General features: G+C 44.9%; 1 protein-coding gene across 7 annotated transcripts in view; it reads left to right on the top strand.

Moving 5' to 3' along the window:
• LOC133459580 (disks large homolog 4) overlaps positions 1-19,005 on the top strand; it is a 155,619-nt gene that overhangs the window by 89,269 nt on the left and 47,345 nt on the right. For 6 of the 7 annotated variants that reach the window (XM_061739673.1, XM_061739675.1, XM_061739672.1 and 3 more), the window contains exon 3: positions 5,314-5,370. In XM_061739673.1, coding sequence (XP_061595657.1) covers positions 5,314-5,370 — 57 coding nt within the window. Of the gene's footprint in view, positions 1-5,313; positions 5,371-18,659; positions 18,789-19,005 lie in introns of those variants that run through there. The other variant, XM_061739676.1, reaches the window with a different exon arrangement.

Genomic DNA, 19,005 nt, shown 5'->3' with positions numbered 1-19,005 from the left:
GAAATAAAATAAGATAGCATTTGAAAAATAAAATAAAATCTATTTTATTTTTAAGAGAAAAAAATATGTTTAATTCAAGTTACACATGTTAATTGGCAAATATGTACTTTTTTAATATAACAGTCAGATGCAGATGTTGTTACAACTATGAGGCTACTTGAATTATATATATATATATATATATATATATATATATATATATATATATATATATATATATATATATATATTATGATAATATTTAATGGGCCCCAAGGTCAGAAAGGTTAAGAACCCCTGGTCTGGGCTATATGTAAATGAAAGATATATTTTTTAATTTTCAAGTTCAAGATTCAATATTCTTTGTCATTGAGCCAGCGTCCCAGCACAACGAAATACATTTCAGCACAGCCCGCCCAAAGTGAACAAAACAAACAAACAAACATAAAAAATGGATGGACACGTGCCTGAGGCTGCAGCATGGATAGGCAACGCCATTTCATTAGGTAAGAAAAAGATAACACTAGGAAAGAGGAGGGAAAAAAGAAACACCTCTCATGTCACACCTCTTATGTCTATTTGTAGTCTGCACTTCAATATAAATCAGTAGGATGCAAAGACTTTCAACCAGCAACTTTTATTTGACATCAAAAACACAAGCTTGGTCAGTGTGTAGAGAATGTTCCAGACATGATGATGATCACATGATCACATCTTCACATATCCACGGGCCGGTGCCATTCCACCTTTAAGTACCCCAGCATAGTTGCGTTTATCTATCTTATCTTATGGCACATTTACACTAGTACCTACTCACCCTGACTCGACTCGCCACGACTCGTCTTGCCCTCGTTTCTTTTCAATACCCAGATGAGAAGTAGGAGGTTGGAGTGAAGCTGCTGTGACGTATTTGATTGTGTGATCTAAACGAAGAAGACAACAACACTAAAGATGTAGAACCTGGAGGAGATGATAGATGTGCTGCTGGAGCTGTGACTTGTGTTTGATATCAAGTTAAAAAATGAGAGAGAGAGAAGCTTCAAGCGGCAACGCTTTTAAATTTTTTTTAGTTTGTCTCGGCGCTGCTGAAAAGTCAACTGGAGCCGCGAGCAGCTATGAAGTGACAGAGCTTCTTATCGCCCGTCGTTCCTTCCTTGGTCGTTCCTTATCTCCCGTCTAGATCCCTTTTTAATTCTCTCCTCAGCCACCAGGTTTATGAACATCTGCACCTCAGTGTTGGATCACCAAACAGACTTTTGCTGCCATTGCTTGTTGAATAACATGAAGAAGCCGCCATCAGAGTCGCTCTTTCACTACTTCCACCTCCTGACTCAGACGTCTGACTCCAACCCCCCGACCAATCGGTGGCCTGTAGTGTGATGATGTCAGATACAGCCGACCCAGCCTACTTAGAACCTCGGCAGAGTAGTTACAGAAAAGTATCTACTCGGCACGTTAGACCCCTAGTGGAAAAGAACCAAACCGAGGCGAGTCGAGTCGAGTCGGGCTGAGTAGGTACTAGTGGAAAAGTGCTTCCCACATCGGACTCCAGCACACCATTACCTTCTTATTTACTAGCTTCTTACATTTTTAACACAGCGGCATGTGTTTCTGAATATATGCTGTAAAATAATTTTCCCTAGTACTAGGGAGTAGTAGTATTTTCACTAGTAGCCAATACCTCCCAAATTCTTCCAAGAGACACACTGAAAACTTCCCAAATTTGCACAAATTAGATTCTCAATTTGGGAATTTCTGTGAATTAAACTCTTGTCTTTTTTGTTTGTGTTTTTTTATTAAAAAAAGTTTTTTATTAAAAAATATTTAAAGCAATATTTATAAAATGACAGCCAGCATGTGAGATGATGGATAAAAATAAAGCTGAATTATGGCAACAATAACTTTGTTATTGAGACACAGATGCAGCGGGTCTTGAGGATATTTTTCTCTATCATAGTAGAGGCTGCAGTTTGATGTTGTTTACACTGTTTGCAGAGCCCGGACTTATTTCTATCTGTGGATTACCACTATTATTTATGAAGTTTTGTGACTTTAAAAAAAAAAAAAAAGAAAAAAAAAAAAAAATATATATATATATATATATATATATATATTCCTTTTTCTTCAGGGAGCGCTGAATACTTTATGAGGGGAAAACAAGTCTGGTGTTGCGTATCGGTTTTGTGTTTGGAACCCCAGAATGCAGAGACATAGACAAAGTCATTTTTAACGTGTTTATTGGTAAAACACAGTGTTTCCAAAAACCGAGAACGAGGCAGGTGAAGGTGGCGGAGGACAGGGCTGAGCACGGGTAGACGCTGAAGCACACGCAGTGAGTGATCAGGCACGGCAGAGAGGCACCCCGGTATCTCAGGAATGGTTAGGAGCGAAGACTGAACACAAAAGTCACTAGAAACTGAAGCCACTAGCATACCAGTTGCGACAGAATAATCTGGCACAGGCGTGGTCTGTCTTGGCCAGGCTTTATAGATTGTCTGGGATGAGAACCAGGTGTGCCTCGTTGAGCATGCCAGCTCCAAACCAAACACCAACAAAATGTAGCCATGACATCTGGACTCCAATAAGTTCAAGTGAATCGTCTGCATCATGTTATGGAAGTTGTATGCATCCTCAAGTAGTTGGAAAAATAAAGACCCAGTTTCAGGCTGTGGTTTGGAGCTTCTTCCATTTGGTACTTCAGGCTTTGTCCACATGTAGACGAGTGATTTTCATATTTTGGAGCCTTATGTTCACATGTAAATGAAATTTTAGGTAACTAAAACAGACCTTTCAGAAACTTGATCCAAGTTTGCTATCAATAAAGGGAGAATATTCAGGCATGTTTAGATTTTTGAAAATGACATCAAACAGAAGAAGAAACTTCATTATAAAATGATATCTAAAAAATATAAATAATGCAAACCAATGTCTGTTCCTGAACTCATGTCAGTAATGGTGACCTTTGACCTTTTAATGGACAACAGGGGCAAAAATGAAAAAAAAAAATGTATTCAGCTCACATTAACTCAGAAGTATAAAATCAAACTGGTCGATAGTACATATTCTAAAACCAGCCAATATAAAATGAATTCAGTCTTTTAACTCTTTTAAATGTGTTGAATAATGTGTATACAGTTTCTAAACATGTAACTCGAGTCAAAAACTCAGAATGTCAGCGGACTGAGAGCATATTTTTGTTGACAGCAGTGAAACTCTTTTCCTACGATACGATACGATACAAGTTTTTATTTGTCATTTTCAGGACACATGTAACAAACTGCACTGGGAAACGAAATGTCGTTGCCTCTGGCTCAGAAAAGCAAATAATGATACAGTTTAACTAAACAACTTAACTAAAACGAAATTTTAACTTAACTTAAAAAGGTGCTTGAGTGCTTAAAAATATGAAAATAAATAGAATATGCATGATCATGTCGGTGCCCCCCCTGCAGCATAGGCCTATAGCAGCATATCTACCACAAAGCTATATTTGAGACTAACTATTATAGACTTATTCTATAGCTTCTTCAACTATGACTACTGACTCTAACACACTAGAGTTTACACTAACTGGAAATTTACCAACACCAGCTAGAGGTTTACTAAACACTAACTATAGACTTTATTAAACAGAAAGGTTTTAAGTTTAGTTTTAAAGGTGGAGGTGGGTTCAGCCTCCTTAACCCAGATTGGAAGTTGGTTCCATAGTAATGGTGCCTGATAGCAGAACTTCCGCCCTCCAAATCTACATTTGGATACTCTAGGAACTACGAGTAAACCTGCACTCTGAGAACGGAGAGCTCTGCCAGGAACATAAGGCACTATCAGGTCTTGCAAATAATGCGGAGCTAAGCTGTTTTGGGCTTTATACGCAAGTAATACAATTTTAAATTGGATTCTGAATTTTACGGGTAGCCAATGGAGCAACGCTAACACTGGAGAGACGTGGTCTCTCCTGCTAATTCCTGTCAGTACTCGTGCTGCTGCATTTTGGATCAGCTGGAGCCTATTCAGCAAATTACCTGGACATCCTGCTAAACACATTACAGTAATCTAGTCTAGAAGATACAAACGCATGAACTAGTTTTTCTGCATCACTCTGCAAGAGGATTTTCCTAATCTTTGCAATATTACGAAGATGGAAAAATGCTATTTTGCAAACCTGATTAACATATGGTTTAAATGATAAATCCTGATTGAAAACAACACCAAGGTTTCTCACATACAGAGTCGTGGGTGGTGTCATCGGAGTCGGTTTTGAGTCCTTCACCTTAATTGGTGCAAATTAGCCCGGCCCCTTCTTCGGATTGGTCGATATGTGATAGTTCCGATTTTCTGCAATAACTTGAATGGTTTGACATAAAGACTTTTGGGTGGTATCATCGGACTCAGTTTTGAGTCCTTGAACATAATTGCTGCAAATTAGCCCCGTTTCTTCATCTGATTGGTCGATATCTGATAGTTCCTACTTTCTGCCATAACTTTTGAATGGTTTTATATAGAGAGTCGTGGGTGGTGTCATCCGCTAAATGTCCAGGCCTGAAGACATCTACATGCAAGTCATACAAGCGCTTCCACTGCAAGGGTGCGAGGGCCCGTTCATCGCTGCTTGCAGCTTTAATTTTCATTGTTTTTGGAAAGGTGAGGAGTCCCGATTGGCCAGTTCATTCCCTTTTCTTTCTCAGCCATGCCCTTTTAACGTGTCTGTGAGACATTACATCATCTTGTCCCTGGAGAATATAAGATCCGAAGGCAACATGTATAGCTCTAAAGTCTTAAACTTTTTTTTTTGCACAAACGATCTGGAATACTGATTTATCTGACCAAAGTAAATCTGTCCACAGTGTGATGTTCTCTCCCTGATGCCATATAGCAGGCATGTCCCTTTCTACATTTAAGAAAATCCCCTCCACTACTACTGCTACAATGTACCCCTAATTAATCTAGCACTTTGGTGTTCTTGATCTGTTTCACTTGTACAGAATATTCCAGGTTTTCTCTCTGTATCAAAGCCCCTATTCCAAGTTCTTCTTTTTTGTTTTAATCCAATGAAGGTCTAAAAAACAGAAGTAGCTGCATATTCACAAATAATATGAAGCTGATAAAGTGACATTTGAAAATGAAGGGCTCATGCCGTCTGCAATCAGAATACTTTTTTTTTTTAACAGTTCCAGTTTTCTGATTGGGGGTTGTACATTTTCATTATAATGCACACTCAATAGTCATATTTGATAACTGAAACAGAAACGCAAACTGAAATGGTACGCACTGTTCTTCTCTTGTTCCCATCCGCACGTCCTGCATAGTTACCGTCTCCCTTTTGTTATTTTGCAGCCTGTGTTGATGTCAACGGGACACACTCCAATGTACACCTCTGCTGTTTCCACACTGGTAAGAACACAGCGACCCGCGTTGCTCCTTCAACCCTCAAGTTGGCAGTTTATCATCATCAATCATCTTACACACTGATTTTTTTTCACCTTCGCTCCATGTCTTTTTGGTCATATTTATGAGGTCATGAATTTTCCCATTGTATCCCTATATTCATGCTCAGCACAATCTGTTTCTCCTTTGTCGAATCAATTTGCTTGGCTTGCGTTCAATGACTTCTTTTTTAATGGGCCTAAATCAGGGGTCCCCAAACTACGGCCCGCGGGCCACATCCGGCCCCCCAAAGCAATTGGGGTGGCCCACTTATGATCCCAGAGATTTTTTATTTATTTATTTTTTATTTTTATTTTCCTATCATAAGATATCCGTACTTAAATGTTGGCATTCTAATTAAAATTGACCATAGTTATGAGCTATTTATAACTAATAGTGGCTCATCTTCACCCCCTCACACAATGGTATATTCTGACGTGACTTTTACCGTGACCGAGTGGTGAGCTGACAGAAAAAGACGACAAAGGGGCAAGGTGGCGCAGCTGGTAGTGCAGCCGTCTCACAGCAAGAAGGTCCTGGGTTCGATTCCCACCGGGGACGCTGTGGGCGCTGAAGTGCGTGTTAGTTCCCCCATGACTTCAGCACCACACCCTGGGTGGGGTTGGTGAAAGGATCTTTCTGTGTGGAGTTTGCATGTTCTCCCCGTGTTCCCTTGGTAGCTAATGTGAGCTACCCTCACAAAAACATGTAACAGTCCTGGGCTACACATGCCCCCTCTGGCCAACCGGGGAACAGATGGGGTGGGGAGGATCCGGCCGGAATAACGTGATCCTTCCACGCGCTACGTCCGGCCGGAGAGCAGGGCCCTCCCGGGGTTGGTAGAGGATGGCAATGCCCAGGACGTTTACTTAGGTAATGGGGGAAAAAAATGGGGGAAAAAACTGGGATAAAAATCTAAAAAAAAAAAAAAGAAGAAGACGACAAAATGCAGAAAGTTTTGGGGAAACGAAAAATAGATTCAGAGTGCAGAGATTTCAAACAGCAGTGGACTTTTTTTTTTCAGTGCAAGGAAAAGGCAGTTTGTCTGATCTGCAAAGAAACGGTAGCAGTGAAAGAGAATCAGCAGTCAAAGAATTTAACATTCGTCGACATTATTAAACCCGCCATGGAGAGCAGTGTGCTAGCCTGCAGGGCCAAGTGAGGAGAGACAGGGTGTGACCAAGCTAAAATGTGGATTAGCCCAACAGAGCACATTACTGCGTCAGACGCAGATGAACGTGGCGTCCGTCCGGGCCAAGGTAGCTAAACTGATAGCACGTTGTGGAAAGCCGTTCAGTGATGGGGAGTTTATTAAAAAGTTTTGGAGCACTGCTGCGGAGGAGGTGTGTCCGGACAAGAAAGATGTCCTAAACGCGGTGAGTCTGTCCGCATCTACAGTCACCAGGCGGGATGAAGAATGTACATTCCCAGCTGAAAGAGAAAGCTAAAGATTTTGTGTATTTTTCGTTGTCATTGGATGAGAGCAACGACATGCAGGACACAGCACAACTGTTCATTTTTATTCGGGGAGTAAATTCCAACTTTGAAGTTACCGAGGAGCTGGCAGCATTACAAAGTCTCACAGATACGACAACAGGGGAGGATATTTTTGGTAAAGTTTGCCAAACAATGGAAGAGTTGGATATGGACTGGTCTAAGCTGGCCAGCATCACAACGGACGGTGCTCCAAATATGACCGGCGCGTCATGCGGGCTCGTCGGGCACGTGAAAAAGGAAATGGCAGAAAGAGGTCTCACACTCCCGCTACAAGTCCACTGCTTGATTCACCAGCAAGCACTGTGCTGCAAAGAAGGAAGAATCAGTCCACAGAGATGTGCTTTACACTGAAGTCCGCTGGTTAAGCCGGGGCAGATCATTTCCTTTTATAGACTAACCTCGGCCCCCCATCACAGAAAGGAAAGTTGTTGTGGCCCCCACTGAAAAAGGTTTGGGGACCCCTGGCCTAAATACTGAAACTGAAGCTTTTTTTTTTTTACCTTGTCTGCACATTTATTAATGCTGGTAAGAACCTAAAGAATATATATGTGCATTTTTGATATAAAATAAATATGATATATTTTTTTCAATATGTCACCATCCATCCATCCATCGTCCGCCGCTTATCTGTTCCCGGGTCGCGGGGGCAGCGGTCTCAACAGAGATACCCAGACTTCCTTCACCCCAGACCCTTCCTCCAGCTCTTCCGAAAGGAAGTCCGAGGCATTCCCAGGCCAGCCGAGAGACATAGTCTCTCCAGCGTGTCCTGGGTCTTCCCCGGGGTCTCCTCCCGGAGGGACATGCCTGGAACACCTCCATAGGGAGGCGTCCAGGAGGATCCGGTACAGATGCCCAAGCCACCTCAGCTGACTGCTCTCAATGTGAAGGAGCAGCGGCTCGACTCCGAGCTCCTCCAGGGTGACCGAACTCCTCACCCTATCTCTAAGGGAGAGTCCAGCCACCCTGCGGAGGAAACTCATCTCGGCCGCTTGTATCCGTGATCTTATCCTTTCGGTCACTACCCAAAGTTCATGACCATAGGTAGATTGACCGGTAAATCGAGAGCTTCGCCTTTGGACTCAGCTCCTTCTTCACCACAATGGTCCGGTACACCGACCGTATAACTGCAGACACTGCACCGATCCGTCTCCCGCTCCATCGTTCCCTCACTCGTGAACAAGACCCCAAGATACTTGAACTCCAACAGGACAATGTCATCCGCAAAAAGCAGAGACGAAATCCTGTGGTTCCCAAACCGGATCCCCTCCGGCCCCTGGCTGCGTCTAGAAATCCTGTCCATAAAAATTATGAACAGGACCGGTGACAAAGGGCAGCCCTGCCGGAGTCCAACATGCACCGGGAACAAGTCTGATCTACTGCCGGCAATGCGAACCAGACTCCTGCCCCGATCATACAGAGACCGGACAGCCCTTAATAGAGGGCTGTCCGGGCCTTAATAGAGGGCCCCGGACCCCATACTCACTGAGCGCCCCCCACAGAATGGCACGAGGGACACGGTCAAAGGCCTTCTCCAGATCCACAAAACACATGTAGACTGGTTGGGCAAATTCTCATGAACCCTCGAGCACCCTGCGGAGGGTGTAGAGCTGGTCCAGTGTTCCGCGACCGGGACGAAAACCACATTGTTCCTCCTGAATCCGAGGTTGAACTATCGGCCGTATTCTCCTCTCCAATACCCTGGAGTAGACTTTCCTGGGGAGGCTGAGAAGTGTGATCCCCCTATATTTGGAACACATTCTCCGGTCCCCCTTTTTAAAAAGAGGGACCACCACCCCGGTTTGCCACTCCAGCATTACTGTCCCCTTCCCCTTCCAATGTCGCAGAGGCGTGCCAACCAAGACAGTCCTACGACATCCAGAGACTTGAGGTACTCAGGGCGAATGTCATCCACCCCCAGTGCCCTGCCACTGAGGAGCTTACGAACTACCTCAGTGACCTCGGCTTGGGTGATGGATGAGCATGTCCCCGAGTCCTCACTCTCTGCTTCCTCAATGGAAGGCATGTCTGTAGGATTGTAAACGGTGCCGGCAGAGTACTGCCTCCCCTTTCTGAAGCGCCGAACGGTCCGCCAGAATTTCCTCGAGGCCGACCGAAAGTCTTCCTCCATGGCCTTGCCAAACTCCTCCCAGACCCGAGTTTTTGCCTCCAGGACTGCCCGAGCCGCGACCTGCTTGGCCTGCCGGTACCTATCTACTGCATCAGGAGTCCCACAGGCCAACATAGCCCGGTAGGACTCCTTCAGTCTGACGGCATCCTTTACTTCCGGTGTCCACCACCGGGTTCTAGGATTGCCGCCACGACAGGCACTGGAGACCTTGCGTCCACAACTTCGAGCCACCGCGTCGACAATGGAAACAGAGAACATGGTCCACTCGGACTCAATGTCCCCCGCCTCCCCCGGGATCCGAGAGAAGTTCTCTCAGAGGTGAGAGTTGAAGACGTCCCTGACAGAGGGCTCAGCCAGACGTTCCCAACAGACCCTCACAATCCGTTTGGGTCTGCCCGGTCTGTCCAACCTCCTCCTCCGCCAGCGCATCCAACCCACCACCAGGTGGGGATCAGTTGACAGCTCAGCCCCTCTCTTCACCCGAGTGTCCAAGACATGCGGCCGAAGGTCAGATGAAACGACAACAAAGTCGATCATTGACCTCCGGCCTACGGTGTCCTGGTGCCATGTGCACTGATGGACACCCTTATGCTTGAACATGGTGTTTGTTATGGACAAACTGTGACTAGCACAGAAGTCCAACAACAAAGCACCGTTCGGGTTCAGATCGGGGAGGCCGTTCCTCCCAATCACGCCTCCCCAGGTATCACTGTCATTACCCACGTGAGCGTTGAAGTCCCCCAGTAGAACAATGGAGTCTCCCGTTGGAGCACTATCCAGTACTCCTCTCAGGAACTCCAAGAAGGCCGGGTACTCCGCACTGCTGTTCGGCCCATAGGCACAAACAACAGTGAGAGACCGTTTCCCGACCCGAAGGCGCAGGGAAGCGACCCTCTCGTTCACCGGGGTAAACTCCAACACATGGCGACTGAGCTGAGGAGCTATAAACAAGCCCACACCAGCCCGCTGCCTCTCACCCTGGGCAACTCCAGAGTAGTGGAGGGTCCAGCACCTTTCAAGGAGCTGGGTTCCAGAGCCCAAGCTATGTGTGGAGGTGAAGCCAACTATCTCTAGCCGGTATCTCTCAACCTCACGCACAAGCTCTGGCTCCTTCCCCCCCAGCGTGACATTCCATGTACCCACTGAGAGGGTTTTGGTCCAGGGATTGGGTCGTCGAGGCAACCCGACACGACTGCTACCCAGTCCACATGGCACCGGCCTCTCACGGTCCTTCCTGCGGGTGGTGGGCCTACGGGAAGGCGGGCCCACATTGCCATTTCGGGCTGAGCCCGGCCGGGTCTTTGTGTTTTTCTCCTCATGACAACTTGTGAACCGCTCTTAGTCTGGCCCGTCACCTAGGACCTGTTTGCCATGGGAGACCCTCAATATACGTCTGCGGCTAATCCAAGGCGCGAGAACACACATGGAAGCGCACATCGAGCACTGGAAATCTGCAAGAAAAAAAAACAAAAAAAACAAACAGACACGAGAACAGGCAGAAACACGAGCAGCAACTATCCCAGGTCCCGGGACCCAATCACAGCTAGGCTAGGCTACCGCGACTATCTAACCCCCAAAACTGCAGAGCGAGCATGCAGATGAACGGGCCGATGTATATGTCTGTGTGGCTATGTGTGTGTGTGTGTGTGTGTGTGTGTGGGTGTGTGTGTGTGTGCGTGTGTGTGTGTTCCACCTGAACTATAACTATAGTGGAGGAGGGAGGGCGCAACCCCCCCACCAGAGGCCGACGAGACCAGAGGCCGACAAGGAAGAACCTGGAACCCAAGCCACCAGCAACCCCACAGAGGGCGAGAAGAGGGCGGGAGGAAACCCACCGCCAGCGAGGCCCGCCCCCTCCCAGCGGGGAGGGGAGAGGGAACCCCCCAACAGGGCGACACCCGCGCGGGCCCGACAACGGAGGGCCCCAGACCCAGGCATACGCAGAATCTAAACGGCCCGTAGAAACCACATGACACTGGAAGATTCAGTCGGGCGGGGGCTAGAGACCTTGCAGATTTTCATGGGATTTCATCTTCCCTGTGTTGGCAGGGTGAGGGGAGACCACTTTATATATGTTAAAACAAGAAAAAAACGTGTTTTTCATAATAGGTCCCCTTTAAACATATTTGTGACCAAGAGATCTGGTCAGTGTTGAGAGAGAGGTCCGCTTCCCATTTTGAGATCGGAAGAGAGACTGAGTTATCTATTTTGGACATTAACATGTAGAGTTTCGATAGCAACTTTGGGGTGTTTAGGTTAAATAACTCTATTATCTTAGCGGGAAGTTGTAGGTCCAATTGGTTGAGTTTATATTTTTTATTTATTATGGACTTAAAGGAGACCTATTATGGCATTTAATGTATATTTTAAACAGGCCTTGAATGTCTTAAAAACAATCTAAAGCTTGTTTTTTCTACATAAATCAGAAATCCAGCCTGTGGGCCATGTCTCTAGTTTTACCGCTTCTAACCTCTTTTTCTGTGCTCCATTCTAAGCGAAGGGGGGGTATGATAATGAGGCTCTGGGCTGATTGGCTCCCTGAATGACGTGTAGCAGGGGAGGAGAATAAACCTCGCTCCGCCAGAGCAGCCCGAGCCTGTAAATAAATACAACACTGAATTTTCACAAATGGCAACTTTATTGTTAAAAAAATAAAATATGAGTTGTATATAAATAACATTTATGCACTATTTCAGCCGGATCTGCCCGGCGGATGCTGAACGCTGGCCCCGGAGCCATGCGCCGGGCGCCCGGCGTGGCTCCGGGGCGCATCGCCCGTTACCGGGGATAAAACCGACAGATTTCGCTGAAAATCTCGGAGGGTGAAGCTGATCCAGCCTGGGACGTACCCCAGAAATCCCTGCTCCCAAAGCGGCTGGGAACCTGGACAATTTAGTCGGACGGACCCCGCTTTGGAAACCAGGAAGTAGGCTGGAGCAGCGCGCATCACCGCGGCTTTAACCGGGGAATCTGACCGGTTCCGACCGGCCGGGACCGCAGGAACCGGCCTGGACTGGTAGCAGGGACTCCCGGGGACCGACCAGCGGAATTTCAGCCGGCGGATACTGTGCGACGGGCGCCGCAACCCCACGGCGGGCGCCTGGCGCACAGATCGGCTCCGGAGCGCATCCTGTGCGCATCGCCCGTTACCGGTGATCAAACCGACAGATTTGGCTGAAAATCTCGGAGGGTGAAGCTGGTCCGACCTGGGACAGACCCCAAAGGACCCAGCTCCCAAACCACCCGGGAACCTGGATGATTTAACCTGGATCCGCTCCGCCGCGTCCGACTGGCTGAAGGATGGACCGCTCCAGCCGGCGTAGAGAGCTGGTTGTGGGCGTGGTTTCAGCAGCGGAGGCTGAACCTTTGGAAATGAGCGCCTATGGTGACGTCACCATAGGCGCAGATTCAGAATGCCTCAAAAAAAGGTCACGTGACACTGGAAGACTCAGTCAGGGGGGGGAGCAGACCCTGCAGAATTCCATGGTATTTTGTCTCCCCTGTGCTGGCAGGGTGAGGGGAGACCACTTTATATATGTTAAAACAAGAAAAAACTTGTTTTTCATAATAGGTCCCCTTTAAGTTGTTGGTATTCTAAAAATCTAAAATCTAAAATTGTTACTCCTAATTCCATATTGAACAGTGAGTGTATTAAAAGGTACAAAATGTCCACTTATGATTACGTGTTGTAGATACCGTATTCCTTGGTCTCTCCATTGAGTAAAGTTTACCATCTGTTTATCATTTTTCAGGATGTCTGGGTTGGTCCATATGGGTGTGCGGTCACATGGAAAAAGTGAGACTTTGGCTATTTTAAGGAATTCCCACCAGGCTGTCAGAGTTGAGCTAATATTAATGCTTTTAAAACATTTATGAAACTGAAGCTTTAAATGTCCATCTACGTTCAAGTTGTAATGTTCAACTCTGTTAAAAGAACATTTCGTTCATTTGTGTTCATTTGTCAGAAATCTGTTTTCTCATGCTGGATCTCTCTCTCTCTCTCACACACACACACACACAGACACACACACACACACACACACACACACACACACACACACACACACACACACACACACACACACACACACACTGATCTACTCTGCAGTATGATAAGATGATAAGGTTTCATGTAGCATTCATGTTTCGTGTAGCTGGAGAGGCGTAGACTCTCTGCATGACAGACGGGGACCTGTACTGTAGGTGTCACTATTAGACTGCACTGAGTAGTTTTATAACCTTGGAAAGAGCTTTTTTTGCAAGGTAAAACATATATCAAGGTAAAGAACTGCTTTATAGACCAAAGCTATTGGTTAATCCCTCAAACCTAAGGAAAAAAAACTAAACAATAAATAATGTACATCTCAGCATGAATATAGGATCTGAATAAAGAAGTAGGGTACACTGCAATAAAGTTAATGTAAATATAGCTAGATCGAAACATTAGTATGGGCTTTCAGACGTTGTCCGTCCGTCCACCCCCCCCCCTGAGAATGAACAACAGAGAAAGGAGAGACACAGACAAAATGGATAGCTGAAGCAGTAAGCAGTAAGCAGGCATATAGCAGACATCTACACAGACAGGTGGAAGCAAGCAGTGGGATGATCAGAGGAGGGGACTGCAAATCAGCATGCAGCCCCTGAAGCTCTGGCCTGCAAACATACACAAAAGTGAAAAGATGGTGATGAAATACTTATAATTAATAACTGAGAAAGGAAAGAGAAGGAGGGTGATGGGCACCGCTCAGTGGATCGTGTCGCTGCCCCCCTGCAGCATAGGCCCATAGCAGCATTTAGTATTATATATTATATATCGTACCGTATCGTTATCGTGACCTCAATATCGTGTATCGTACCGTATCGTGAGATTAGTGTATCGTTACTAGGGGTGTAACGATTTTTTTAACAAGATTATACGGATTATTTCCAGAATTTTAGATACAAATGGAAGGTTGGAAATTGGTATATAATTAGCTCAAATGTCTGGGTCAAGAGAATGTTTTTTGTTGTTGTTTTTTGAAAAACAAAATGTTATCCCGATTTTTTCCCCATTTTATCACCCAGTGCTCCTTCCTAAGTCAGCCCTGGGCATTGTTCCCTCTACCAACCCTAGGAGGGCACTGCACTGAGCTCAGGTCTTCTCCTTAACTTGAGGAGTGAGCAGGCCGCTTATTTTCACCAGACAGGGTGGGGCTTTTCCGGGCGGACGTCAATGATCACATGGAAGGATCATGTTATTCCAGCCAGATCCTCCTCAACCCATCTGGTGCCCCGGCTGGCCAGAGGGGGCAGTGTGCAGCCCAGAACTGTTGCATGTTTTTGTGAGGGTAGCTCACATTAGCTACCAAGGGAACACGGGGAGAACATGCAAACTCCACACAGAAAGGCCCTTTCGCCAACCCCACCCAGGTTGTGGGCGCTGAAGTCATGGGGGAACTTAACACGCACTCAGCACCCACAGCGTCCCCGGCCGGAATTGAATCCAGGACCTTCTAGCTGTGAGACGGCTGGGGAAGTTGCTAAAGCTGAAGAAACGCCCACAACCAACTGGTTGATTTCTTCACTAATTTTTATGATTTTACTGTTAAAGAAGCTCATAAAGTCTTCACTACTGAGAGCTAAAGGAATGCACGGCTCAACAGAGTTGTGACTCTTTGTCAGCCTGGCTACAGTGCTGAACAGAAAACGTTACTTTTGTTATCCTCTATCAACGATGAATAATAAGCTGTTCTGGCTTTGCGAATGGCTTTTTTATATACTGTTAGTGTGCTTTCAGACCTGTGGCCCATTTGTTTTGTTCCGATTCAGGGGCTAATTCGATACAGTTGTTTGGTTTGTGGCGTTTGTGTTCACAAGGCAACCGTCTGTAGCGGTTCAAAGCTGTTAACAAATGCCATGTGCGAACCAACTGTTCTCTCATTGGTCAGAAATGAACGCGGAAGGAGTTTCCTCTTCCGTACCCCAGGAAAAACAACAATGGTTATAACCCCTTTCACAGGGCGCAAAGCGCAGACCGCCGGAGGCAGTAATGTAGCTTTACTTGTGTATGTGCTACCGACGCAAGAGCGGACCGCTCTGCCGCCGAGCCCGCATCCGAGTGCGATTGCTGTGTTCACATATACCAAACCAACCGATCTTTAGGGGGAAACGCTCCCGGTTTCGGAACAACTGCTCCAAACGGGACAGGTGTGAAAGCACCCTTAGACTATCTTTCCATTCACGATAGGAGTCTACAGACTTACAAGAGTACCACTTCCTTTCCATTTTACACACGTTTTGTTTCAACATGCGGATATCTGAATTATACCAGGGAGTTAAGCTCCTATGGTTGGAAACTCTTCTTCTCAAAGGAGCAACTGCATCTAAAGCTGAGTGCAACAGATCAGCAGTGTTACTAGCAAAGAAATCAACATCTGCAGAGGTAAAACCCAGGTCACTGGCCTCTACTGCTTCACTATTTTCCACTATCGTAAGATGAGCAATGGCCTCCCTACATTTAGCAATAGCTTCATCGGACAAACATCTGCTAAAATATACCTCCTATTTTGCGCTTCAACAACAATATTAAATTCAAACGTTATTAAATAGTGGTCGGATAAGAGGGAGTTTACAGGTGACACCAACAGATTATCGGGTTCGACACCGTAGGTGAGACTGAGATCCAGGGTATGATTAAAACAGTGCGTCGGCTAATAGTGCATGCTTATGAGTAAACAGTTTTACTTATGGGACAATCTGCTCCTTTCAGAACAAAGTCATCAATCAGAAAAATGCTTTCCTTCATACATACACAGAAATATTTAATGTTGCAGATATGTATGTTCTGTTGTCCACGCTGGTGAAGGACAGTGCACACCATCCATCCAATATATTGCGCTAATGCCTTTGTGTGTGCCAGATGTCTCTGCAGCCAGCGTAGTGCCCGTGTGGATGTCATTGATGTGTAGACGATGTCGTCAGCCAGTCTCTTTATTGCTTTAATGGTGTGGGGTATGCCAGTACCCCTCCGTGCCCCATTGATTTATGGGTAGGATTGTCTCAGTAAGCACTGCAATGGTTTGGCAAGTGAGAAGAGGTCTTTGGGTTATGTACATGATTTAGCAAAGAGGTGCTTTAGCTATAAATATATATTCATCTGTGCACACACTGATTCATTTTACCCCCTCTTATTATATATTTTGCTTTGAGTCTTCATGTGACATTACTTTATGTGCTGGTTCCAGTCCTTACATCCAGGAGTTGGCTGAAACTCATCCTGCTATCTTTCTACCTTTGCTATGGATGCATTTGTCAGTATTTACTATGTCTATGAATATCTGTTTGGATATTCACTCAGATGTTGAGGCAACTTTCAATTCTCTCTTTTTGACTTTATTCATGCAGAGAAATCTGATTCAAAGATGTTGTTGGGGAAATTGTTTTTTAAACAATTTGCTGACCAGAAAAGATGTAATATTTATGTCAGCACTGATTTTTTAGAAAAAACTAGACGGTTGATAGTCAACATACAGTACAATGCCTTTATCCTCCTCCTATAAAGGTCCAGATAAGAAAGCAGATAAACCTGGAAATGATCAAGAAAAAAGTCCCCAAATTTCCACTATGTCTAATCATCTATTTAAGCTTGTTAGTGAGAAACAGCATCTGTGAAGAATTGACAGTTTAGGTAGTATATCACATCTTCTCCTTTCTACCCACAGATCAAAATGTTTTTCCCAAATCCTCTTCAAACAAAAGACTCAACCCCTTTGAGATATTTTTGACACTCAGCAAAAAAGACATAATTTTCCATTTAAAGATTCAATTACTGTTTTCTGCAATGTTTCCCCCAGAGTTCTCTATTGATATCCTCCCCTCCTACTTCTACACTCCTGTCTGGTCAGTATCTAAGCCCTATTTTCATTTTTTTCCCAATCCTCCTGACTTTTCTTCAATCAATGTTTAACTGTGTCCCTGCAGCGTCGGTGTAATTACTGTGCAGCTGCAGCTCAGATCCCTCGGGAAGGAGAGGGTAGAGGAAAAGCAGGATAAAATATGCACTGAAAAAGAAAAGCAGAGAGCTATTCATCCTAAATGGCGCAGTACAGAGAAAGAGAAAGGAGGGCTTGCATTCAAAACGATGAAAAAAAATGAGACAGTGTAGGTTAAAGGAAGGATTTGGTTTAAAAGAACGAGAACACCCCGGACAGGCTTGTCCTTCAGCGTGCACTTACATGAGTGATTTCAGTGTGCAGGCCTCTCGGTGCGCCTGTGTGCATATGCATTACACGCTTGTCCATTCTTCTGTCTCGCAGAAGCAGAGCTCAGCTGATCTTTAAAAAGCTCACTTTAAAAGTGAATTTTTAACTTTTTTTCTGCACACTTGTGCCTCTCCAGACAGGTAATATTGTCAATTTAAAATTTACTGAGGTAAAATATAAATATATCTATAGCATCCCAGAAAACTTGACAGTTCTACCCTTTTACTTGCTGTCAATGTCTTTGAAGAGTTGCTGTTGGCTGCAGAATGGTGGGAAGCTTTAGCTTTTTATGCCAGATGTATAGATGTGTTGCATTACAATATATATGGTAGCTTTATAGAGGGATTGCAGATTTTTTAGACTTTATTTTAGCATTTTTAAAATGTATTCTTGGTGAAATAGATAAAACAAATGACACCTGCAATCATTACAACTATAGGATACAGGTACAATAAGAAAATGTAAAAAAAATAAATAAAAGTGACACACTAATAAACAGAATTTCGACATTTGCGTCATTCATGTGTTTGAGATGTCACTTCTCAGACTGAATTACGGTGGAACTGCAGCTCACGAGCCCCCAGTACCCTTTCAGTTTTCTCTGTTTCCAATCCTGTCTTGGACAAGTCAGGCCAGTTTGAGCTGCCTGTCCTTCGAAGTTTAGTCAAAGAATAAATCCTCCCCCATCACCAGCTCAGACATTATACAGAGAGACAGCTAATTAATTGCCGTCAAACTTTCCTGCTCACTCCTCTCTCTCTCTCCTTCTCTCTCAGCAGCAGGGATGGGAGGGGTACAGTACAGTACCGGCAGGGAATATGAACTGCATTCTCACTGAGTACAGACTTGCAGCAGGGAGGCGCCGTCATCGCAGCACACAGCAACTAAAAATACAGGATGGAGGACTGCTAGTAAATGCTCTTTTTTTGTCATGGATGGGCAGTTTTTGAGGACATATGATTAGGTTTCAGATAACCATCGGCCTTATTGCCAAAAAGGAGTTTTTATCAAATTGGTGGCTGCGAAAGGGCTTCCTTGGATGAAGTCCTGCTCCCACTCAGGAAGAGGAAGGCACTAATTGGGCTGTGCTCCATGACTCTGGATTTGAAATTGTTTGAAGGGGTATCCAATGTCTTAAGGCATGCTGTCTCGGGGACTATGTTTTATTTAGATTGCGTGGATGTGTTTAGCTGAAATGGATATCTTCTAATTGAGTCTGTTCACTCTGTGTTTTCAGACCAACTGTTATGGCAGGACCGAGTCCTAATGGCTCACTTTTCACTCCTAGCTCTCTGGCACTTTGTGGAGTTCTTTTCAAAGCCTGTAGAGTGCACTCCTGCATTATTCTCAGTGGTTTTTGCATGTTGCTTTGGGAGTTGAGCCCAGTTTGCATCCCATTATCAGCGGCTTAAAGTCAGAACTGAGTCACAATGTTCATGTCTGTGTGGTACGCCAAAAAGATGGGTTCCCGGTTCCTCAACAATGTACGAAAAGCCAAGAAGTATCGACGGCATAAGATGGTAGGCAAGTTTTAAAAACTCTTTATGTTTTGGCATGACTTAACTTCAATATATGTTGACAAATATCTTTGTGAGTATAAGGTTTGTTTTGTGGTAACTAGAGCTTTTATGAAGGTTAGTATAGGCACGTGAATAGGATGTCATGTGGTTATATATATATATATATATATATATATACATATATATATATATATATATATATATATATATATATATA

This window comes from Cololabis saira, chromosome 14, assembly GCF_033807715.1.
Source record: "Cololabis saira isolate AMF1-May2022 chromosome 14, fColSai1.1, whole genome shotgun sequence".
Lineage (NCBI taxonomy): Eukaryota > Metazoa > Chordata > Actinopteri > Beloniformes > Belonidae > Cololabis > Cololabis saira.
This window is presented reverse-complemented; position numbering and strand designations above follow the sequence as displayed.